We start from the raw sequence: 25,818 nt of genomic DNA on the forward strand, positions 1-25,818 counted from the left end.
CTACATCCCAAATTCCACAGTGCCTAGCACCCCAAATTCCACACACTTCGTACCACCCCAAATTCCACACACTTCCCAGCATCCCAAATGCCACACACTTCCCAGCACCCCAAAATCCACACACTTCGTAGCACCCCAAATTCCACACAGTTCCCAGCATCCCAAATTCCACACACTTCCTAGTTTCCCAAATCCCACATTTCCTAGCATTCAAAATACTTCCACACACGTCCCAGCCCCTCAGCTTGGGGTGGGGGGTGGGGGTCTCTCCTCGAGCCCATCCCCCCCCCCATCTGGGCGGGGCCCACAGCTGCTTCCCACGCTGGCCGCGCGGGCTCCGCCGGGTCCTAGTGCCCGCCCCCGCCGCCCGGCAGACCGGGGAGGTAGGCGCTGGTTCCCTCGCGGCTCGGCTGGCTCGCGGGTGCTCGGGCTGATCCCGCCGCCCGGCGCTGGGTGCGGGGTGCTGGCTGCCATGAGGAGCGCGCACCCGCTCGTCCTCTGCTCCCTGCTCGCCCTTTGCTGGCGCGGTGAGTTTCTTTTTTTTTTTTTTTTCTGGGGGGTGGGGAGGGGGGGACGGCCTGGTCGCTCTGAGCGGGACTGGCCACCAAGGAAGGGTGTCCTGAGCCGGGAGGAGTGGCCCGTGACTGCCCCCCGCATAGCTGGGGCATGGACGGGGCGGGCCTGGGTGGGTGGGTCTGTAAGGGTTGGGGTCGCGGTCTGTCTCCCCTATGGGCCAGGTCACTCATGAGTGTCTGTGCGCTGGGCAAAGTAACCTTGGCTCTGTAAGTAGCCCCGCTCGGCCCCCTGTAATTCAGGCGGTGTAAAATATCTGGGAGCAAGCTTGCTGATCTGCCTCGGAGAGAGGTCACCCTAACACCGCTGCCCCAGAGGATGGGGAGGCATAGGGAAGCAGCTGGCCCCAGTCGTTAGCTCGGGAGTATTGTACACTTTGAGGGTACGGGGGTGTGGATCTTGCAGGAAACATACTTTATGACCATCCCTACCTCCAGTCCCTAACGCTGCACTGACAGCTTGGCAGAGGGTGGATGGATGGGTGAACTGGAGTGGGTCGTTCAGAAACCTACCTCTCAGGCACCAGGAAGAGACCCCCACACACACACTGGGCCCTTCTCCCCAGGCAGTGTTCAGAAATAGAGAAGATTGCTTTCCCCGGGCCTCAGCTGTCCCACTAAGTTCCAAGGACAGCCTTCCTGTTTCTCCACTCTGCCACAAGCTTATCCTCTGGGCCCCAGTTAAGCTAAAGGACCAGGGCTACCTTTCTCTACTAACAGAGCAACTGCAGAAGGTGCTGGAGGAAGGAGTGGAGACCAGAGGGTGGGGGACAGTCAAGGTCCCCTCCCCTCAAAGATCACGCTGGCTTCGGACCACTTGTTGAATACCCCTGTGTCATCTCTCCGCCCTCGGCTCGCCCTCTGTTCTGTAGATGTTCCTGTCTGTCGCCTTGGTGGAGGGCCACTTGCAGTCTTTCTTTAAAACAAAATTATGGCTTATCTATTTACAAGCAGAGAGTGAGGGAGAGAGAATGGGCGCCCCAGGGCCTCCTGCCAGTGCAAATGAACTCCAGACACATGTGCCACTTTGTGTGCCTGACTTTACTTGAGTACTGGGGATCTGAACCCCAGGCCGTCAGGTTTTGCAAGCCTTTAACAACCTCTGAGCCACCTCTCCAGTCCACTTGCAGTGTGTTCTTAAGTGTGGTCCTTCCAAGTGGCCTGCACCACCCTATAGGAACTCCAGGACCCCGGCCCTAAGCTCAAGGTGATCTGAATCTGGTAATGGAACCTGGGGATCTGTTTCTATGCACCTGGCTGATTTGTGCATTGATCGGAGAAGCACTGACAGTATGTAGTGAGATTCTTCCAAAAGGATCGCATCTTTCTGACTACTACACAGCTATCTTTTAACAAACACTCATCTCGTATGCCTTTCCTCAGCTAAGGACACTCCCTCGACTGACAAGTCCTGCCATGATCAAAAAGACTCTGTTGACGATGATTTTCTGTAACTGCATTCCAAAAATTAGGAATAGCTTTCTTTGATTGGACTGGATGTACTTTTTTCAGGCTGGAAACGCATGCACGCATGCACGCACACATACATGCGTGTGAGTTTAGAATTCCAGCTATAGAGATCTTTCAGATTAACCCCTTTCTTCAGAGGAGCCTTTTTCCCAAGGAAAAATCTCCCAAGAACCCTGGACAGAGGCCAGTTAAGTGCATTCCTCGCAAGAATCATTGTATCATGACTGACCCCTAGTGGTGGTGCCTCTGCTTGACGGTGTCAAGCTGTTAATGTACTTGGATGAGACCTAATTGTACCCCAGGAGCTTGGGCACAATTCTTGGCCATGCCTGTCAGATGGAAATGAATGGCCTGTCTCTTGGTTCTTGGACCTTGCAGATTTTGTATGGATTAGGTAGTAGATTACAAGGCCTAAACATTTGCTATTGGGGATACTCCCTCTACTTTTGAGGGTGCATTCCGGCCATAGGTGGCATCTCTGCTGGGTCTTCCTGTCCCATGGCTTACCCTCAGACCCACTAACAAGCACAAACACGGCCTAGGCATGGACACACATGTGCTGCTCTGGACTGCACTAATGATGTCATCAGTGAAGGTGCTTGTCTTCAAAGCCTAAGGACCCAGGTTCGATTCCCCAGTACCCACATAAGCCCAGTGCATAAGGTGGCGCATGCATCTGGAGTTCATTTGCAGTGGCTGGAGGCCCTGGCATGCCCATTCTCTCTATCTGCCTTTTTCTCAAATATATATATTTGAGGCAAGCCCAACAGATTGCCTTTTTTTTTTTTTTGAGTGAGAGAGAATCCGTGCACCAGGGCTTCCAGTCACCGTGATCAAACTCCAGATGCATGCACCCCCTTGTGTGCATGTATGACCTTGAATGCTTACGTCACTGTGCATCCGGCTTATGTGGAACCTGGAGAGTCAAACATGAGTCCTTAGGCTTCGCAGGCTTAGTGGTTAAGGTGCTTGCCTGCAAAACCAAAAGGACCCAGGTTTGATTCCCCAGGACCCACATAAGCCAGATGCACAAGGGGTGCACACATCTGGAGTTCGTTTGCAGTGGCTGGAGGCCCTGGTGCACCCATTCTCTCCTCCTTCTCTCTCTGCCTGCCTATTACTGTATCTCTCTCTCTCTAATAAATAAATAAAAATAAAATATTTAACCGCTAGGCCCTCTCTACAGCCCCAAAATATATGTTTAAAAAAATAGAAGTCACAAGAGTCTGGATGGGAGGTCTCTCTCTCTCTCTGAAGGAAGTGCTAGCCATTGCTCTGTCTGACTTTCTTGGAGCCCTTTCATGAGTTTTCTCCCTCTTTGGGTTCAGCTTCCAAGGACATTAGAAGGTTGGGTGAACCGTATACAATTCTAGAGACCACTAGCTCTGGAACTGATCACTAGTCCTCGAGATGGGGAGGATCGCTTGGGTCAGCTGCATACCTAAAAGACTTGACAAGTCAGAGGTGAGCAAGCCGAGCGTCCCAGGCTGGCTCAGGGCTGGATCATGATGCCCCACAGCCTGCAGAGCAGCCTGGAACCTGGGGACCCAGTCGAACCAGTCTTTAAGGGGCTACAGAGACATGGCGTCCAGCCTCCCCCAGGCTTGTAGGGCTGGAGGCTGAGAGCTGCCGTTTGGAACTCCAGACATGCCAGGTGGATCTGGGAATTGTCATACCCAGGAAAGTCACTCTATCGCATGAAGGGTCAGCCAAATAGATAAACTAAAGGTCTGTAGAGGGACCCAGGGTATAGATTAGCTCCAGGGGTATTCAGACTGCTGGCCTCTGGGAGAGGGGGCCCGGGGTGTGAGACACGGGATTCAAAATCTAAGCTAGGGCTGGGGAGATGGCTCAATTGATAAGGTACCTGCCATGAAAGCGTGAATACATGAATATGAAACCCTAGAACACATATAAGACAGACATAAAGAAATGCCCATATTCCCAGCGCATTCACGGTGAGAAGGAAGGTGGAAACAGGAGACATCCCCCCAGAAGCTCACAGTCAGCTGGTCTGTCAAACGCAGTAGTGAACAATGAGAGACCCTGTCTCAGAACAAGGTGAGGATTATGACCAGTGCCCCAAATTGTCCTCCACACACAGGCCATGGCACACACACACACACACACACACACCAAAGAATCTAGGTCAGATATACACCAGACAACCCCCCCACCCCCGCCAGCAACCCAAGGCAGTCAGGGGAGGGGCAGCAGGTGCACCAGGAGCATGTGCCACAAGGCACTAAATATTGCATCTGCTCCAGATAGGCAGCGAGTTGGAAAGTGCGTGGAGTAGGCAGCGGCTGCTCCTCAGTTGACCATGTGGCCAGCACAACACCCCACCCGGAAGTCCACCTGGTAGCTCCTGGCTTGGGGTGATCCCTGCCCTGGGTACCTGCTCCACTCAGAGAGGGAGGGGTTTGATGAGACTCTTTGGGGAGGATGCAGCCAGACTCCCGAAACTAGAGAGCATCAGTCCACACTTCCGCCCTCTCCTGCCTTAGCCGGCTCGCCCGCCCCAACCCTGTTTCCTGCGCCCACTCTCACCTCGCTCCTGCTTCACGCGCGCGTCCGTGACCTTCCTCGGACTCTCTTTCCAAGTCCCCTCCCCCCACAGACAAAGACCCAAGTCCTACTTGGTAACCGGGCTGGGATGTGCGGGAGGAAGATCCCGAGCTGTGGGGGCTCCAGGGGCTGATGGATGGTAAGAGGCTGTACTGGAGCTGGTCCTGAATGTAGCTCTGAGCCAAGAACCTGTTTGACCAGAAACCAGCTGCCAACTGGACCGTCTCATTTGGTGTCTCAAAGGGCCCTCGCGCTCTGAAAATCCAAGTCTGAATCTAGGCAAGCCCTGCCCATCCTAGTCCTCCACCCCCCCCCCAAGTTGGGAAAAATACTACCACACCCCCAGTTCTGCACACAAACCCACATTTGAATAATAATGACCCCCCCACACACACACATACACACACTGGGTGCCCCCTGGGACAGGAGCTCTTCCTGGGTTTTACCCACTACACAGCACAGTGCCAGGCACAACCTCCACACTCATATGTTTGGGGCCAAGGACAATCCTGGCAGGGATGTGCTCAAAGACCCACAAGAGAGACAGTGAAAGACACTTGGGGGAGAGGCGAGCAGGGGATGTGGCCAAATAGAATGTCTGCATTAAGAACAGAGGAGAGGCGAGAGAAGACCAGAGTGAGAAAGTTAACCAGGTGCTGGGCGGCGGGGGACAAAGGGTCTTAAAGGCCTAGCCAAAACATTTACGGTTCAACTGCCTTCAGCTCAGAGAGGCTGTGGTTAGGGAAGTCCTCCAATCCACTTCTCTGCAGGAAGACCACCTGGGTGGCATGGGTAGGTAGGTGTGGAGAAAGCAAGGATGCCACCCTAACAGCGCAGGGCAGGGGAGGTGAGGGAGGACTTTGGCCGAGGAGTAGAGACCGGAGGAGAGAGTAGGGACTTTGAACAGACAGGAGCGGCCCAGGGAGAAGCCTGCCCAGTTTTAGGACTGGATGTCCACAGCATGGAACAACCAGTCACCACCAGAAGGATCAGGAAGATGGAAAAGTCCAGCCAGCCTGGAGGACAGAGTGAACTTTCTGGGTTGGGTTTTGTTTGAGTTCCCTGAGGAGAGGCAAGCCTGCTGGCACCTAACAGCTCTCAGCCAGCCTGTGGGCTGCTAAGTTCCCCCCTTTGCTGCCACCATCGCAGTGGGGTCCCACGCGACAAGGGCCCAGGGGAGCTGACTGTGTCATTTCCCAGGGGAATGCCGCCTGGCCAACGCCGAAGAGAAGCTGATGGACGACCTCCTGAACAAAACTCGCTACAACAACCTGATCCGCCCCGCCACCAGCAACTCGCAGCTCATCTCCATCCACCTGGAGCTCTCTCTGGCCCAGCTTATCAGTGTGGTAGGTGCCCAGGCAGCTGTAGGCTTGGAAGAACAGACAGGATCTGTTTCTAGCGGGCCTTGGAAAAGGGAGTACTTTAACCGGGTACGGTGGGAGGCAGAGGTAGGAGGATCACTGTGAGTTCGAGGCCACCGTGAGACTACATAATAAATTCCAGGTCAGCACAGTGAGACCCTACCTCCCCAAACAGACACCAACAAAAGAAGAAGTAGCGGGCGTGGTACTGCATGCCTTTAATCCCAGCACTCAGGAGGCAGAGGCAGGAGGATTGCTGTGAGTTCGAGGCCACCCTGAGACTACATAGTGAATTCCAGGTCAGCCTGGGCTAGAGTGAAACCCTACTTTGAAAAGCCAAAAGAAGAAGGAGGAGGAAGAGGTGGAGGAGAAGAAGAAGAAGAAGTACTTATTCAGGATGAGGAGCGGGGTAGCGTAGGAGGGTCAGGCAAGTGGAGTTTTGCTTCTGGCCTTGTCCTAATGGGAAAGAAACCAAATTGCTCATTTTTTTCCCTACTATTTTCTTTCCTTCCTTCCTTCCTTCTTCCTTCCTTCCCTTGCTTCTTTGTTCTCTCTCTCTCTCTCTTTCTCTCTCTCTCTCTCTCTCTCTCTCTCTCTCTCCTGTGTGTGTGTGTGTGTGTGTGTGTGTGTATATACCTCATGTGTATATGGGCATTGTTTTTCTAGTTACCTTCTCATAGCTGGTCAAAAGCACCTGACCAAAAGCAGCTGATGGGAGGAAAGGGATGATTTTTGGCTTACAAACTTGAAGGGCAACTCCATAATGGCAGGGAAATCATGGCATGAGCAAAGGCTGGACATCACTTCCTGGCCAACATGGGTGGACAAGAGCAGCAGGAGGGTTTTGCCAAATGAACACTGGTAAACCAGGGCTAATAAATTCCAAGGCCTGGCCCCCAGCAACACATCTCCTCCAGCGAGGCTCCGCCTCCCAAACTGGCGTAGGTGCCTCCAGGTCAGAGAGGGTGAGGGTAGGGTAGAACTGCAGTCCTCTCTGTAGGAAGACTATCTGGACATCAGCATGGGAGTGCAGAAGCCTGGACAGCTAGAGAGCCAAGGGCAGGTGCTCAGGCTTGCATGGCAAGTACTTTACCACTGAGCCATCCCCTTAGCCCATGTTCTAAAATATGCATTGATAGATGTTAAATCGATACCTACGGGCTAGAGAGATGGCTTAGTGGTTAAGCGCTTGCCTGTGAAGCCTAAGGACCCTGTTTCGAGGCTCGAGTCCCCAGGACCCACATTAGCCAGATGCACAAGGGGCGCACATGTCTGGAGTTCCTTTGCAGTGGCTGGAGGCCCTGGCGCGCCCGTTCTCTCTCTCTCTCTCTCTCTCTCTCTCTCTCTGTCGCTCTCAAATAAATAAAAATTAAAAAAATAAAAATAAAAAATTTAAATTGATACCTACTTATAGGGTACAGCGTGACACTGTAATATATGCACACAGTATGTGATGATCAACTCAAGGTCATTGGCATATCTCACACCACCAGCATCTGTCTCTTCCTCATATTGGGAATGTTCAAAATTCTATTGGTATCATGAAATATTCCATTAGATGTTGTTAACCATAGTTATCCAATGGTGCTAAGATCTTTAGAAGTCATTTTTGCTGGCCTTAGCAGTTAAGGCACTTTCCTGCGAAGCCTAGGGACTCAGGTTTGATTCCCCAGTACCTACATAAGCCAGATTCACATTGTGACACATGCATCCTGAGTTTGTTTTGAGTGGCTAGAGGCCCTGGCATGCCCATTCTCAATCTCTCTCTCTCTCTCTCTCTCAAATAAAAATTAAATAAAATTAAAAGTTGTTCCTGCTATCCACCCTAGTGCCCATTTAATCACCCCCCCCATTCCCCACACAGCCTTTGTGACCAGTATTCCACTCTGCTTCCTTGAAGGTCGGATCTCTTTGCGCATGCATAGATTATGAAATTTGCCCAAACTGGGATAATTCTGACCATGCCTCCAGGTTTTCTTTCATTCCTAAATTGAGACCTGTGCCTGTACACATTGCTGTTCTCTCTGCTTGGGGCTCGGGCCCCGCCCTCTCTGTGCAGTCTGGAGCCATGATCTCAACAGCAATCAAAATGCCTCGCCACTAAGGAACAGAATCTCCAACGGAGCATGGCTAGAAGTAAAAGGGCATCCATTCCATCACACAGGAGAGCAGCTTGGACTTTCAGTGTTGCTTAACTCAATCATCCAGTGACATCGGGGCATTAGGGTGGTGTCAGTGAAGCTGACGTCCTGTGCGTCTCTTATTTTCTCCTCATGGTAACAAGATGTCAGTTACAGATCCAAACATAAAGTCCTCACATGGCAGTGTCCATGACAGGATACAAAAAAATCTTTTGGGGGGGGGGAAGAAATGGCTTAGCAGTCAAGCGCTTACCTGTAAAGCCTAAGGACCCTGGTTCGAGGCTCAATTTTCCAGGACCCACATAAGCCAGATGCACAAAGTGGCACATGCATCTGGATTTCGTTTGCCATGGCTGGAGGCCCTGGCACACCCATTCTCTCTCTATCTGCCTTTCTCTCTCTCTGTCTGTTGCTTTCAAATAAATAAAAATAAACAAAAATTTTTTAAATATTTTATTTATGTGAGAAAGAGAAAGAGGGAGAGAGTGGGTGGGGAAAGAGAGAGAGAGAAAATGGGCATACCAGGGCCTCCAGCCACTGCAAATGAACTCCAGACACATTCGCCCCCTTGTTCATCTGGCTTACATGGGTCCTGGAGAGTTGAACCGGGATCCTTTGGCTTTGCAGGCAAGTGCCTTAACTGCTAAGCCATCTCTCCAGCCCCCCAGTCAAAAAATTTTTAATTTTTTTTTTTTATTCCTTTTGGAGTAAATAAATCATTCACAGAAACCTACCCCTCTATCCCTTACATCTCATGGCCAGGTAGCGGGTGTCCAAACCTTCACCAATAATTGGCCAGAGGAACAGAATTACTCAGTAAAATGGTTTAGCTTTGTGGCTAAGGAGACATGGCAAGAAGACTGGAGAAAGCTCATGGGGTTCATGGGTGCCTGAGGTATAAAGGGACAGTTTAGTTAAGGAAGAAGAAAGGATGAGAAAGGATCGCCGGTCAGGCATCCAGTGAGCCCGCCATGGACTCGGCTCCCCGCGACATCTGTCATATCCACAGGTTTCTTCTCCGTCCACCCTCCCAGCTCCACTGTTATTTCTTAAGCACATGATCCTCTGGGCAATGGTCATCTTCTTAGTCCACAGCCTCTCTCTCAATCTTTCTCTCTCTCTCTCCAGCCCCACGGGTCCCCTAGGTCCAGAAGCTCCAGTCTGTGGTTCTCAAGAAGGCTTTGACCAAACTGATGTCCACCTCCATCCCTGTGGAGGAAGCCCAGCCACAGATGGGTGGTTGTGGTGGTTTATGGCCTTGCCGAGCTCCCCTCCCCTTCCACAGCCAATCGGAAGTAGTGAGGGCTTCTGGCCAGGCATCTCTGATTGTCCCTGCCTAGCCAAGGGCTTTGTGCTTCATCTGGCAAGCCCAACTGTGGTTGTGAAGTGCCACTCTGGCAAGGATGCATGGGCAGGCAGTTCCAGCCACAGTACCAGGTGCGGACTTGCCCTGCCAGATCCAATTTGTGGGCCTTGTGAGGTGATAAAAGATCTATACCAGAAGGAGGAGGATCACATGCAGCCTCTAGCCCTGGCCCCTGCTAGTGCCTCTGTAAGCCATCATGGTGCCAGAAGCTTCTGTGTAAAAGAGATTCTTGGTTTTGGGGAGGGTGGGATTCTTCTCATTTGTCAGAATTGATTTTCTTTTTGTTGTTGTTGAGGAGGGTGCGTTAGAAGCACTGCCCATTTGAAGATGGAAAGTTAAGGATATAGACAAGGACTTGGTGCTGGTGAGAAAAGTAAACCAAAAAGAAGGAGGAGGAGGAGAAAGAGGAGGAGGAGAAGGAGGAGAAGGAGAACCCTGAAGCTGGGCGTGGTGGCGCACACCTTTAATCCCAGCACTCAGGAGGCAGAGGTAGGAGGATTGCCATGAGTTCGAGGCCACCCTGAGACTACATAATGAACTCCAGGTCAGCCTGAGCTAAAGTGAGACCCTACCTCAACCCCTCCCCACAAAAAATACCAAAAAAAAAAAAAAAAAGGATACAAAACTGATTGGCCCTCTTAAAAAGTAAAGTTTTTGAACCAGCTTAGCATCACACTAAATTGAGGGGGTATACCCCTAGTTTTGGTCTGAGATAGAGCCAAGGTAAATACTCTCTGGTGCAGACAAAATCAGATTAAAACTCAGTAGGCATGGAGGCTGGAGAGATGGCTCAGCACTTAAAGGCACTTGCTTGCAAAGCCTGATGCCTGGGTTCTATTCCCCAGCACCCATGTAAAGAAGGCCCCGGCATGTCCATACCCACTTTCCCTGTGTCTGCCTCTTTTTCTTTGTCTCTCTCTCTCAAATAAATAGAATAAAATAAAAACAGCGGGCATGCTGTAAAGTAAAATAAAGTGAGGGAAGATGAAGACAGAAAAAAAAATCTGAATCAGACACATAGATGACCTAGATATCAGACTCTTCATACAGACTTTTAAAAAATATTTTTTTAATTATTTATTTATTTATTTGAGAGCGACAGACACAGAGAGAAAGACAGAGAGAGGGAGAGAGAGAATGGGCGTGCCAGGGCTTCCAGCCTCTGCAAACGAACTCCAGACGTGTGCGCCCCCTTGTGCATCTGGCTAACGTGGGACCTGGGAACCGAGCCTCGAACTGGGGTCCTTAGGCTTCACAGGCAAGCGCTTAACCACTAAGCCATCTCTCCAGCCCACAGACTTTTAAAAAATATTTTTATTTATTTATTTGCAAGCAGAAAGGTGGGTAGGAAGAGAGAGAGAATGAGGACATGGGCATGCCTGGACCTCTAGCCACTGTAAACAAACTCCAGATGCATGTATCACTTCATGCATCTGGCTTTTTGTGGATACTGGGTATCTTAACCCATGTCAGCAGACTTTGCAAGCAAGTTCCTTTAACTTCAAAACCATTTCTCCAACCCCTTCATACAGACTTTAAATAACTGCCATTGGGCTGTGGGCTAAGGTATCTCAGTGTTAGAACACTTGCCCAGCAAGCACGAGTCCCTGGATTCAATTTCAGCACTGCAACAAGAATTTTTGTTGTATATTTCCAAAATGTTTCATGAGAAGGATGTCATTTTCACTTTATTTAAACCTTTGTCACTCCGACTCTCTGGTCGTGGCAGCTAAATTTTGTCCTGTGCTTACCTAGTTGGATTACGTGAAATTGTGCTGAAATCAGGACACTTGCCATTACCTTACTGAAGAGGAAGCAGGAAGATGATCTAGGTAGAAGCACAAGACGTATTTGAGAACTAAGGAGTTCAAGGGACTGGGCACAGAGTAAAGCACCTAGGGAGGTAAAATGAGGCTGGGAACGTGGGCAGGGTCCTGCCAGCCTTGTATAATAGTTACATTGTTATTCTATACGTGAAGGAAGCCAGAGAAGTCACCTAAACATAGATAAGATTGGGGCTGGGGAAATGGCAGGAATTTTGGGGAGTTCATTCTAGCTACAAAGGAGTGTGTGTGTGTGTGTGTGTGTGTGTGTGTGTGTGTGTGTGTGCGCGCGCAGAATGGACATAAACCACTTAGGTTGTGCAGTAGTCCTACAGTGAGGGATGAATGCTGGTAGCTTTGATATGATAACAGCCTTAATGTACACATTCAGAAAATGCCAGGTGGGCTGGAGAGATGGCTTAGTGGTTGTGCACTTGCCTGTGAAGCCTAAGGACCCCAGTTCGAGGCTCGGTTCCCCAGGGCCCACGTTAGCCAGATGCACAAGGGGGCGCACGCGTCTGGAGTTCGTTTGCAGAGGCTGGAGGCCCTGTCGCGCCCATTCCCTCTCTATCTGTCTCTTTCTTTCTCTCTCTCTCTCTTCTCTCTCTCCATCTATCTATCTATCTGCTTCTTTCTCTGTGTCACTCTTAAATAAATAAATAAAAATGAACAAAAAATTTTCTAAATTTTTTTTTTAAAAGAAAATGCCAGGTATCTGACATATCCTGGTTACTCTAAGTGTTTTCTTTCCTTGGGATCTATGAACCCTAGAGGGACGTGGTGATGCTACACAAAAAGATAAATGTTAGCCGGACGTGGTGGCACAGGCCTTTAATTCCAGCACTCGGGAAGCAGAGGTAGGAGGATCACCGTGAGTTCGAGGCCAGCCTGAGACTCCATAGTGAATTCCAGGTCAGCCTGAGCTAGAGTGAGACCCTACCTCCAAAAACAAAAAAAAAAAGGATAAATGCTGTCCACTGGTGTTAAGTGCTATAAGTACTATAAGGACAAGACGGGGTGAGATAGGGAAAAATGGGGGTGCTACTGATGTAGGGAGGTTGAAAGTATCAGCCCAGGGGATGCCACTAAGAGACCGAAATGTGGACATGGAACTGTGGGATTTGGTGTTTGTTCTGCTGGGTTTTAGTCTTGGTTTGGTCCAGCCCCACGCTTCTCTTTTGGAATGGGGCTGTTTACTCTGTGTTATCATATGCTACTGATAAATTGTATCTGACTGTACAGAGTCACAATTGGAATTGCCTTGATTCTCAGGGAAGACTTTTAGACTTTTGAACAGTGCAGGAACTGAAAGACCATGGGCACTTTTGAGGTTGAACTGAATGCATTTTGAGTTGGCCGGGTACCTGAAGGGGCCAGGGGCAGAGCGCTATCATTTGAATGGAGAATGTCCCCGCAGGTTGCATTTGAACACTCAGACCATTGTACTGTTTAGGGAAGGTTTGGAACCTCAAAAGGTGAGGGAGTAGGTCTGTAAATGCAGAATCGTGGGTTATACTGTGGTAGTTTGAATGGATGTCCCCCAGTAGATTCAGGAGCTTTAATTCAAAATTATAATCTAGGGCTGGAGAGATGGCTTAGCGGTTAAGTGCTTGCCTGTGAAGCCTAAGGACCCCTGGTTCGAGGCTTGGTTCCCCAGGACCCATGTTAGCCAGATGCACAAGGGGGCGCACGCATCTGGAGTTCGTTTGCAGTGACTGGAGGCCCTGGAGCACCCATTCTCCCCCCCCCCCTCTTTCTCTCTGTCACTCTCAAATAAATAAAAACAAACTTGTAATCTAGTGTCACTGGGTGAATCCTCGGGTGCAGCCCTTAGGTGTGGGTGCACATCTGGAATTCCAGACTAAAACTGTGCAGAGGGCTTGAGGTCTGCCTGGGCTTCCAGCATTTGCTTGCTGCTGGTGTGGCCGGTGGTTGTGTTTCTATGTGGACCTGTGAAAGGGGGCAGTTTCCTTTGCCGTTATGCAACTTCCCCTGGATCTGAAAGTTTCAAATAAATTACATTCCTCCTGTAGAGAAAGTTCATCCCAGTTTAGAGCTGACTGCAACATATACCTACCTAGTCCTGGTCCCAGCTCAAGTCCCTCCCTGCGTCCTATCTGCCCCTGCGACGTGATCAGCCACAGGCTGCCCACCAAGGCCCAAGGCCCAGCCTCCAAGCCTCCCTTGCCATGAGACCCTGAGCTGAAGTCCCATCCTTCTTCCCCTCTGTGGCTTCTTGTCAGATGTCCAGTTGTAGCAATGAGGAAAGTAGTAATATGTCACCTAAGAGATGTTGGGATGGCCTTGTGAAGTGTGATCCGTGGGCGCAGAGGTGCTCCTGATGAACTGATAGCCCCATTTCCCTCCCCCAGAATGAACGAGAACAGTTCATGACCACAAACATCTGGCTGAAACAGGTAAGTGCCCTGAGTGTCCCCCAGCCTGGGGGTGGGGGGCGTTTCCTGTACGGTACCCTTCGGTGGCCCTCGGCCTATGAGTGATGGGACGTTGCTGTGCGCTCAGGAATGGACTGACTACCGCCTGTCCTGGAACAGCTCTTGCTATGAAGGGGTGAACATCCTGAGGATCCCCGCAAAGCGCATTTGGCTGCCTGACATTGTGCTGTATAACAAGTGAGTGATGGGGTAGCCTGGTGAGGGTCAGGCCAGCGCAGGAGGCCCAGCCCAGAGAGGTTATCCAGACCAACCCGGGACCTCCACTTCTGCTTCTAGGCCACTGGGCTGGAGACAGAGATGATCAGGGACAGAGCTCTCGGTCTGGGAAGATAGGAAGTCAGAGGTCCAGGGAGGAAAAGAGCCTTGTCCTATTCCACATAGCTGGGCCCGGGGAGGAAAAGGGTCTTGTCCTATTCAGCAGAGCTGGGAGCGGGCCAGCCTTCTGAGCCCTTGCTTTCCCCTCTGCCTCCATTCTGTCTCTCTGAGCCTCAGTGGCTTTGTCAGCATGGGGTGTGTAGCTCTGACGTGCTGTGTGGGAGCATCATGAGTCCAGGAGTCTGAGAACAGCTTGTGGAATAAAGTGAGAGTTGGGCTGGGGAGACGGCTCAGCGGTTAAAGCGCTTGCCTGCAAAGCCTAAAGACCCAGGTTTGATTCCCTAGAGCCCAACTAAGCCAGATGTACATGGTGATGCATGCTTCTGGAGTTTGTTTGCAGTGGCTGGAGGCCCTGGTGAGCTGATTCTGTCTCTCTTGCTCTCTTGACTCTCTTTCTTTCTTTCTCTCTCTCTAATAAATAAATAAACAATAAATTTTAAATAAGGTGAGAGTCCATCTCAAGAAAAAAAAAGTATATAGTTAGCGGACAGGCAGGAGTTCAAATATTGCTTACTAGCTTAACAAACTTGAGGAAGGCTCCTAATTTCTTTGGGCCTTTTGTTTTTCCTATCTGTGAAATGGGAAAAATAATAAAAGCTACCAACTTGGATTACTGCTAGATATAAGTGGGTTATTCTATGAGGAGCCTTTTTTAAAAAAAGTATTTTACTTGACAGAGAAAGAGGGAGGGAAAGGGAGAGAGAATGGGCACATCAGGGCCCCCAGCCACTGCAGACAAACTCCAGATACGTGTGCCCCTTTGTGCAACTGGCTAACGTGGGTCCTGGGGAATCGAACCTGGGTCCTTTGGCTCTACAGACAAACACCTTAACCGCTAAGCCATCTCTCCAGCCCCAGGAGAAGTCTTTAGTATGCCTCGTGGTAGTAGTAGGCCTTGAGGTCAGACTTCTCTCAGCGAATGGAGGAGTAATTCCCAAGGGCTCTTCTCAGGGGAGGGGTGTTCTGAGAACATGCCTGACCTCTTGTGAAGGTTTCATGATGTTTCTCACCATGCCTTGCTCCCGGCCCAGTGCTGACGGCACCTACGAGGTGTCTGTCTACACCAACGTGATCGTCTACTCCAACGGCAGCATCACGTGGCTGCCCCCTGCCATCTACAAGAGCGCCTGCAAGATTGAGGTGAAACACTTTCCCTTCGACCAGCAGAACTGCACCCTCAAGTTCCGCTCCTGGACCTACGACCACACGGAGATCGACATGGTCCTCATCTCGCCCAGCGCCATCATGGATGACTTCACCCCCAGTGGGGAGTGGGATATCGTGGCCCTCCCGGGACGCAGGACGGTGAACCCACAGGACCCCAGCTACGTAGATGTGACCTACGACTTCATTATCAAGCGCAAGCCGCTCTTCTACACCATCAACCTCATCATCCCCTGCGTGCTCATCACCTCGCTGGCCATCCTGGTCTTCTACCTGCCCTCGGACTGCGGCGAGAAGATGACGCTGTGCATCTCCGTGCTGCTGGCGCTCACCTTCTTCCTGCTGCTCATCTCCAAGATCGTGCCGCCCACGTCGCTGGACGTGCCCCTCATCGGCAAGTACCTCTTGTTCACCATGGTGCTGGTCACCTTCTCCATCGTCACCACCGTGTGCGTGCTCAACGTGCACCACCGCTCGCCCAGCACCCACACCATGGCGTCCTGGGTCAAGCAGTGCTTCCTGCACAGACTGCCCACCTTCCTCTTCATGAAGCGCCCCGGCCTTGAAGAGAACCTGCTGGGTGACCCCCAGCCCAACCAGCTGTGCCTGACCAAGGCGGACACTACCACCGGCCCCCCCAACCTCTATGGGAGCGCCATGTACTTTGTAAACCCCGCCCCGGCCGTCTCCAGATCTGCCCCGGGCCTCCCCAGGGACGTCAGACTGAGGTCTTCCGGGAGGTTGCGGCAGGACCTGCGGGAAGCGCTGGAAGGCGTCAGCTTCATCGCCCAGCATCTCAAGAGGGATGACCAAGACCAAAGCGTAAGTTGTGAGCCCCGCCCCTGCCCACCTGCCCAGCGCGAAGGGCTCAGATAACCATTCCCTGCCTGATCCACTCAGGTGATAAAGACTCCTGTACCAGAGTAGGGCATCTAGGGCTGGGGAGATGGTTTAGCGGTTAATCACTTGCCTGTGAAGCCCAAAGACCCCGGTTTGAGGCTCGATTCCCCAGGACTCACATTAGCCAGATGCACAAGAGAGTGCATGCGTCTGGAGTTCGTTTGCAGTGGCTGGAAGCCCTGCCATGCCCATTCTCTCTCTCTCTCTCTCTCTCTCTCTCACTCTCTCTCTTTTTTTCTGCCTTTCTCTCTGTGTCTGTTGTTCTCAAATAAATAAATAAAATGAACAAAAAAAAGAGTAGAGCATCTAGAACTGAAATGAGGGTGTTTTTTTAATAGTTTAATTTGTATTTATTTATTTGAGAGAGAGAAAGAGGCAGATAGAAAATGGACACTCAGGGCCTCCGGCCACTGCAAACAAACTCCAGATGCATGCACCCTCCTTGGGCATCTGGCTTACGTGGATACTGGGGAATCGAACCTGGGTTCTTAGGCTTTGCAGGCAAGTGCCTTAGCAACTAAGCCATCTCTCCAGCTCTGAAAGGAGTTTTTTTCTTTTTTTAACTTTTTTATTTGTTTTTGTTTTTTGAGGCAAGCCCAACAGACTGGTCTCTTTTTTGTTATGCAAGAGAGCAAGAGTGAGAGAGAGGGAACAAGAGAGAAAGAAAGTGAATTAGCACGACAGGGCCTCCGGCCACTGCAATCGAACTTTAGATGCGTGCGCCCCTTGTGCACACATGTGACTTTGTGTGCTTGAGTTACTGTGTATCTGGCTTACATGGGACCTGGAGAGTCAAACATGAGTCCTTAGGCTTGTCAGGTAAGCCCCTTAACTGCTAAGCCATCTTTGCAGCCCTAAATATTCTATTTTTATCTATTTATTAGAGAGAGAGAATGGGTGTGTCAGGGCCTCTAGCTGCTGCAAACAAACTCCAGACACATGCACCACCATGTGCATCTGGCTTACATGGGTTCTGGGGAGTCATACCTGGGTCTTTAGGCTTTGCAGGCAAGCATCTTAACTGCTGAGCCATCCCTCCAGCCCATGCATGGAATGCGTTTTGTTACAGCTTTATGCATGAGGTCCTGAGAGCAGAACCTGAGAGGGGTTTGGGGTGCAGGTAGTTTATTTGCCACATGACCCCAGCAAGCACAGTGAGGAAGCCAAGCAAGACAAAGGCAAGGAGAAAAGTCACTGTTGGGTACCAGTGAGCACAATACTGTGGTGGGGGGAGCCCCCGACAACCCCGACAGCTAGCCTTGGATGATCCCTTGCATGGAAGCTGCTCAGCAGCTCCCATTACCACTAGTTGAGAGTAGCCCAGGCCATTAGCTTTCCCTTCCCTTCCCAGTTATGTCCGAGAAAGTTCCGCTGGTGCAGGAGAAAGCCCTGCTGCAGAAAAGGGAGGCGCTGCAGGCCCTGACGTGGGACACCGTCAGCAGGCTGGGAAGTGGCTCAGCACGGCTGGGCAGGGCTGGGCCCGACATCTGCTCCCTTTCTCTCGAACTTACAAAGAAGCCATAGAAACGTTTATCCTTCCGGAGTAAAGAAACACCAATTAAAGTATTATTGCTACCAGACTAATAAATTATCAGGTGAGGTGGTTAGACTGACAAATTTTTCTTTTTTCTTTCTTTCTTTTTTTTTTTTTTTTCCGAGGTAGGGTCTCACTCTAGCCCAGGCGGACCTGGAATTCACTATGTAGTCTCAGGCTTGGCTCGAACTCACCGGCATCCGCCTACCTCTGCCTCCCGAGTGCTGGGATTAAAGGTGTGCGCCACATCTGGCAGACTGACAGGTCTTCAAAACGGAGGTTAAGTTTACCTTCACAGGACAAGGCAAGGAGTTGTGGAGTTTGGGTGTCTCAGATGACTCTTCCGAACAAATAACCTGCATAAGGGAGATTCTGTAGCAACTGGACACAAATCATGGTTATGGTTAGACATCTTCCCATGCATTTCTATATGGCACAGAGCAAGTCTCATACTGTGTGAATAACTGCATTCCAACACAAAGCTGATCAGTCTTTGAACACATTTATGTTGTCGTTACAACACAGTGTCTCTTTCGCAGCGGCGAGGATAGAAGAGCCTATCTCCTTGTTATTATCTTCTGCAAGCCTTCCCCCCCCCCCCTGGCTGCTTTCTCAAGGGAAAACTTGGGTCTTCCATTAGTTAGCACACACTGACAAGCAGGGGCAGGAAAAATGCTTCAGAATCCTACTGTGCAAAGGGAGAGAGAGCCGCTAACAGGCTGACTGTAGGGCGTGAGGGACTGTGCTAGCCCTTAGACCCGCAGCACCAGCCTGACCTGGAGGCTTGCTAGAAATGCAGGCTAGTTGGGCTGGAGAGATGGCTTAGCGGTTAAGCGTTTGCCTATGAAGCCTAAGGACCCCGGTTCGAGGCTCGACTCCCCAGGACCCACGTTAGCCAGATGCACAAGAGGGCACACGCATCTAGAACTCGTTTGCAGTGGCTAGAGGCCCTGGCGCGCCTATTCTCTCTCCCTCTCTCTATCTGCCTCTTTCTCTGTCTGTTGCTCTCAACTAAATAAATAAAAATATTTTTAAAAAATTAAAAAAAAAAGAAACACAGGCTTTTGGCCATTAATCCCAGCACACAGGAGGCAGAGGAAGGAGTGTTGCTATAACTTGGAGGCCGGCCTGGGACTACAGAGTGAATTCCAGGTCAGCCCAGGCTAGAGTGAGACCCTACCTTGAAAAAAAAAAATAAGAAATGCTTTTTAAGTAATTTATTTATTTTTATTTGAGATAGAGAGAGACAGGGAGAGAGAGAGAATGGGCACGCCAGGGCCTCTAGTCACTGCAAGCAAACTCCAGACACATGTGCCACTGTGTGCACCTGGCTTACATGGGATCTGGAGAATCAAACCTGGGTCCTTAAGCTTCACTGGCAAGCACATTAACTGCTAAGCCATCTCTCCAGCCTGAAATATTTTTTTAATGCAGGCTTTTGGCTCTCCTATTCAGAATCTGCATTTTAACCAGATTGCAGATTTATTGACCTGTCCACTTTGAGAGGCACTGTAGCACACCTTTTAAAAACAAATGATTTGATCACACTATTCTTTTATTAAAATATTTTATTTCAGCCAGGTGTGGTGGCACATGCCTTTAATCACAGCACTCAGGAGGCAGAGGTAGGAGGATCACTATGAGTTTGAGGCCACCCTGAGACTATATAGTGAATTCCAGGTCAGCCTGAGCTAGAGTGAGACCTAACTCAGAAATCCAAAAAAAAAAAAAAATTCTGCCAGGCGCACACCTTTAATCCCAGCACTCAGGAGGCAGAGGTAGGAGGATCGCCGTGAGTTTGAGGCCACCCTGAGACTACATAGTGAATTCCAGGTCAGCCTGGGCTAGAGTGAAAACTTACCTAACAAAAAAAAAAAAAAAAAGAGTATTAATTGAAAATATTTTATTTTTATTTATTTATTTATTTAACACACACACAAAGAGAGAGAGAGAGAAAGAGAGTGGGCACATCAGGGCCTCTAGCCACTGCAAACGAACTACAGATGCATGAACCACCATGTGCATCTGGCTTACATGAGTTCTGGGGAGTTGAACCTGGGTCTTTAGGCTTCTCAGACAAGCACCTTAACCCTAAGCCATTTCTCCAGCCCTGATCCCACTGTTCTTTAGTGTAAAATCATTCCGGAGTTCAGCACCATCCTATCCACTGGCTATTAAACAGCATTGTGCCTTCTGGGATCTGGCTGCTCAAGGAGAACCACAGGCAGCTTTTCAAGTACAGCTTCCACTAAGTCAGGATTTCTAAGGAAGGTACTTAGGAGCCTGCATGTTGAGCCTCTTGGTTTGTTGTGAACATTCTAGGTTGAGAAGCACTGGCCGCCTGCACCCCCCGGGTCAAGCTAGTACTCACCCTGAACTTGCTCTTCTCTGGGCCTCACCACTCTCTTGCCATTCACTAGCCTCTTGCTATTTCTAGCTCAATTAATTACAAGTCCTGAAAGGGAAGGAGCCAGCCAGGACTTGCCGCTGTTATAATCACAGTACTCCTGAAGTGCCAGACATAGGCTCAGCCAGGAGCTGACATGCAATACTAACCAACCAGGAACCTAGGCTGTTCCTAGAACCCTCATTTTACAAGGGAGAAAATGATACCCAGAGGCACCTTCTGACTTGTCCTGGGTCACACAGCTGATATGGGTCAAAGCCAGGGTCTGGGCCAGGTTTTCTTGTCTGGTCCCTCCTAGTGACCTGTCCTACACTGAGTGGATTTATTAGTCAGATTGCTCTTCCTGAGTGCTGATTGGAGAAGAATCTGTCTTCCCTCCAGGAGCAGGCTCTCCCCTAAGCCATCCTAGGCGCCATTTCTTGTCTTTAGCATGTTCACCCTTCCTAGGGATTCACTGGTCATTATATATAGCACAAAATTATTAAAAACATAGGGAGAGAGGCAACTGCTTATAACAATAAAGTGAGTTCCTGCTTCGACAAGAAAAAAAAAAAAAAACCATAGGGAGAGTTCATATACACACAAACACACGCATATCCTCTCTTTCCCTCCCCAACCATCTTTGGAATTAAGGGCTGGAAAAAAAAAAAAAAAAAGCCCAAGATCACCTATGTGGAGACTGGTGCTAAGTTTGTCAGGGGCACAGAGGCTGGCCCAACATAGGATTAGCCTGAAGTGTGACACACACCATCGATGGCGCCCTGACAAACTGGGTCGCTGACGTCAGCCTGCCGAGCGCTGCCTGGCTTTCCAGCTCCAGAGCCTCTGTGGAGCCTTCCAAGCCACAGGGTGATGGGGCACGAAGGGGTGGCTTAGATGCCGGGCACGTGGTCTTTCTCTCTGAGGGTGTCCCTCGGCACCAAGGAAGCAGATACGCCCATGGTGGTACCTCTGGAAGCCTGGCAGGTTGCTGCTAATGTCGCACTTCATAGATGGGTCTGTGATGATGGCAGGGGAGGGGTAAGACAGTAAGACACCAGGGACAGCCAGATGACGAGGCAGGAGGAGGAGGAGGCTGGGTCTTGATTATAGGAAACAGCAGGCCCTGCTGTGACTGGAATTGGACAAATCCAACAGTACGATTTTCCAGGTGTTCTGCAAGCTTTCAAGAAAGCGGGTTCACTCGTGATCTCTGCCAGCACATGCAGAGGGCCTAGGATAAAAATGAGGAGTCTTGTGATCCACAAGCCTGAACATTTTATTCATAACAAGATTTAGTTTTCAAATTGCAGTCTGAGATACAGTCTGCCTGCTCCACCACAGGGCCAGCATTTATGGGGCCAGTCACCTGCGATGGAATAGACTGGAGAAACACACAGGAACCAAAAGAGACGTGCGAGTTGAAGTGGGACTGCTTGGGAGGAAGAAGGGGTGCAGGAGAAGGGTGATGGGAAGTGGTCAAGAAAAGGTAATGGGAGGAAATTATGACCAAAATACATTATATACGTGTATGAAAGTTATCAATAAAAATATTAGAACTTGGACTGGAGAGATGGCTTAGCTGTTAAGGTGCTTGCCTAAGAAGCCTAAAGACCCTGGTTTGAAGGAGGCACATGTGTCTGGAGTTTGCAGTGGCTGGAGTCCCTAGCATGCTCATCCTCTCTCTCTCTCTCTCTGTGTCTCTATCTCTCAAATAAATAAATAACATTTTCAAAAAATATTAGAGGGCTGGAGGGATGGCTTAGCAGTTAAGGTGTTTGCCTGCAAAGCCAAAGGACCCAGGTTTGATTCCCCAGGACCGACATTAGCCAGATGCACAAGGGGGCGCACGTGTCTGGAGTTCATTTGCAGTGGCTAGAGGCCCTAGTGCGCCCATTCTCTCTCTTTCTCTCCCACTTTCTCTGTCAAATAAATAAATAAATATTGTTTTAAAAAATCATCTCCAATTCAAACTTTAAAAAAATAGAAATTAAGATCCACATATGAACAAAAGAATATATGAGAGGGAAAACAACTAAAATGTACAGACTTTTTTCTTTTATCATTACTCCCTCAAAATACAATATGACAACTATTTATATATCTTTTACATTTATAATATATAACAAATAATCTAGAGACAAGTGAAAATACAAGGAGAGCCCAGGTGTGGTGGCACACATCATTAATTCCACCTCTCAGGAGGGAGGGGTAGAAGAACCACTGTGAGTCTGAGGCAAGCCTGGGACTACAGAGTGAACTCCAGGTCAGCCTGGGCTAGAGCAAGATCCTACCTCAAAAAAACAAAAGCAAAAACAAAAACAGAGCCGGGTGTGGTGGCACACGCCTTAATCCCAGCACTTGGGAGGCAGAAGGTAGAAAGATTGCTGTGAGTTCGAGGCTACCTTGAGACTACAGAGTTAATTCCAGGTCAGCCTGAGCTAGAGCAAGACCCTGCTTCAAAAAACAAACAAGCAAACAAACAAAAACAAAAAGGACAAGGAGGATGGGTATCAATTATGACTTCAAGGTAGGGTGCCGCTCTAGCCCAGGCTGACCTGGAATTCACTCTGTGGTCTCAGGGTGGCCTCAAACTCACGGCGGTGATCCTCCTACCTCTGCCTCCCAAGTGCTGGGATTAAAGGTGTGCACCACCACGCCCGGCTTGATTACATACATATACATATACATATACATATACATATACATATACATATACATATACATATACATATACATATACATATACATACACATACACATACACATACACATATATACATACATACATACATACATATATATATATATATATTTTTTTTTTTTTTTAAACATAAGGGTCTTCAGCATCCTTGAACTTGAATATTCACAGGGGTTCCTAAACCCCTGAGAGTACTGAAGGACGGCTGCATTAATGACCCCTACATTCCAAGCTTTTCTGCCAGGTCTAAGTCCCTGGTGGCTCCAGGGAGGTAGTCAGGCTGGTCGGGGCTGGGGACCACCAAGAAAGCCAAAGTTATCCTGGTGGGCCAGCCTGGAAATTGGAACTTGCCACACTAGTTGTATGGGTTCCAGGCCTGTAGGATCCTTGCGCAGCAGGTGAAAAAGCGACTTAGAGTGGGGGTGGGGGAACCCAGTGCTTGGCACCTGTAATGATTCCCTCTGTATTCTACAGGTCATCGAGGACTGGAAGTTTGTGGCCATGGTGGTGGACCGGCTGTTCCTGTGGGTGTTCGTGATTGTGTGCATCCTGGGCACCGTGGGGCTTTTCCTGCCTCCCCTCTTCCAGACCCACACACCTCCCAAGGAGTCCTAAGCTGCCCAGCATATTCGGGGGGGAGGACCCCCCCAAGTTGTCATTGAGATGAATGAGAGCAGCCAAGCAGGCGGTTTGCTACTTCCTGGGCTGCAGCTGAGGAGACCCTGTGATGAATAATAAATATGTCACCACTGACAAGCGGCCCCATCAAACCAGCCACAGCCACGAGAGGGGCACGGATGGGAAACCCACGCTGTCCTCTCCGAATGCCTCGGAGGAAGCCCCTGCAGGAGGGGGCTGCGGACTGCTTAAGTCCAGCCTAGACAGTCCTTCTGTGTGCCAGGCATTGGAGTTAGACAGGCATACTTCTGGCACCTGCTCTGTGCCAGGCACTGTGCCAGCCACATCCTGGTCTGCCTTTCTACTCCCTCCTCCCTTCACTCTGTCCAGTCCACTAGTGTCATAGGCCTTCTTTATGTTTATATATTTTTGTTTGTTTGTTTTGGTTTGGTTTTTCGAGGTAGGGTCTCACTCTGGCTCAGGCCGACCTGGAATTCATTCTGTAGTCTCAGGGTGGCCTCGAACTCACGGTGATCCTCTTACCTCTGCCTCCCCGAATGCTGGGATTAAAGGCGTGCACCGCCACACCCAGCTCTATTTTATTCTTATTTTTATTTATTTAGGTGAGAGAGATAGAGAAAGAGGCAGAGAGAGAGAGAGAGAGAGAATTAGCCCGCCAGGGCCTCCAGCCACTACAAATGAACTCCAGACACATGTGCCCCCTTGTGCATCCGGCGTTTGTGGGTCCTGAGGAATCGAACCCGAGCCCTTTGGTTTTATAGGCAAATGCCTTAATCGCTAAGCCATCTCCCCAGCCCCAGGCCTTCTTTCATTCCTTCACGTTCTTCCAGATCCTTCCCAGCTTTGAAACCTTCGCATCTGTGGCACCTTCTGCTCGGACCGTCTCGCCAGACCTGTGCTTCCCAAGCCCTTCCCACGTCTGTCTGCATGAATCAGGGCTCTGCTTCCATAGTCCACTGTTCCAACGTCTCCTCCTTGTAGAGTCCTTCTCTGGTCACCCATGGCAAAGCGGCCTCTCCCATGATCATGTTAATAGCCACCTTCCCAGCACCCTCTGCTTTGCGCCCAGTGGCCCGCTGGATCTCATCTCACCCGGGAGAGTATGTGACGCCATAACAGCAGAGGTTTGCTCCCCTTTACACTCCAGGGCTCGAGACAGCTCTGAACGCAGCAGGCACAAAATAAAAACGTGCGTTGGATAAATAAATGGCTCCTTCTCTGAGTTCACATGTCCCCTCTGGGCAGCTGTCCCTGGTCCCCACCTCTGGGAACATCACCACCCTGGCTGCTTTCTGCCTGTGTACCGTGACTAGTTCAAGTCTGTCTCCCTCACACATCCTGATTTGTTTCCCCCTGTGCCTGGTCTGTAGAAGACACCTAAGATATTTCTGGAATGGAGGAAAATATTTTAAAGAGCTCTGTATTTAGTGTTGTTATGTAATAAAATTGACCTTTTTAACGCATAGCTCCATGAATCTTTACAAGTATACATTCGCCTAACCATCACTGTCACTAGGATACAGACGTGTCACCCAAAACAAACTCTGCTCCTTTTCCTGTTTAGTCCCATGTCCTGTACACCTAGTCCCCAAATTCCGTCCTTCCCCTCTTCCTCCTGCTGCAGTGGCTCGTTGTCCCCAAGCCAGCTGCTGGAACGGACATCTATGGGACGCGACCCTTGGAGAGTGGCCTCTGTCGTGGAGCATGATGTCTCTGAGACGCACCTGGGGTGTTGAGCGTACCAGTAGCGGGGTCCCTTTGTATGCTGAGCAGTACTCTATCCGGCCTATGGATGCTGAAGCACGGTTAGGTTTCCAGACCTGCCACATAGAGGATTGCTTTGAGCAAGAGTGTCCATTTTTCTAGATAGTAGCAGCCTGACGGTGGATCACATGGTAAGCATATGCTTCTAAGAAACTGCTTTTTTTTTTTTTTTTTTGAGGTAGGGTTTCACTCTAGCCCAGGCTGACCTGGAATTCACTATGGAGTCTCAGGGTGGCTTCACACTCCCTGTGATCCTCCTACCTCTGCATCCCGAGCGCTAGCATTAAAGGCATATGACACCAAGCCTGGCTCATAAGAAACTACTTTCCAGAGCTGCAGTACCATTTTGTAACCACACCAGCAACGTGTGAGCCCTGCGGTTGCCTTGGACCCCAGTTTCACTTTTTTTTGTTTGTTTGTTTGTTTGTTTCTCTTGTTCTTATTTTAGCAAGCCCAGGGGACGGGCTGCAGTTCATCATCTTGGGTTTAATTTGTATTTTCCTAATGGAAACATAGCTTTCCAGGTGCTTTTCTTGCCTTTTGGTCCCTTCTGTATGTCTACTCTGGCTAAATGTGTTTTCCTTTTTTGATCATT

The 25,818-nt window shown here is 49.8% G+C and overlaps 1 protein-coding gene across 1 annotated transcript; it reads left to right on the forward strand.

Annotated features, from left to right (window-relative positions):
* The first annotated feature begins 460 nt into the window (after positions 1–460).
* On the forward strand, positions 461–23,837 carry Chrnb4 (cholinergic receptor nicotinic beta 4 subunit). The gene is made up of 6 exons (XM_045160630.1): positions 461–527; positions 5,811–5,959; positions 13,677–13,721; positions 13,828–13,937; positions 15,167–16,121; positions 23,295–23,837. Exons 1-6 carry the CDS (start codon positions 473–475, stop codon positions 23,433–23,435), a joined length of 1,455 nt encoding a protein of 484 aa, XP_045016565.1. The 5' UTR covers positions 461–472; the 3' UTR covers positions 23,436–23,837.
* Positions 23,838–25,818: the final 1,981 nt, after the last annotated feature.

This window comes from Jaculus jaculus, chromosome 10, assembly GCF_020740685.1.
Source record: "Jaculus jaculus isolate mJacJac1 chromosome 10, mJacJac1.mat.Y.cur, whole genome shotgun sequence".
Classification (NCBI taxonomy): domain Eukaryota; kingdom Metazoa; phylum Chordata; class Mammalia; order Rodentia; family Dipodidae; genus Jaculus; species Jaculus jaculus.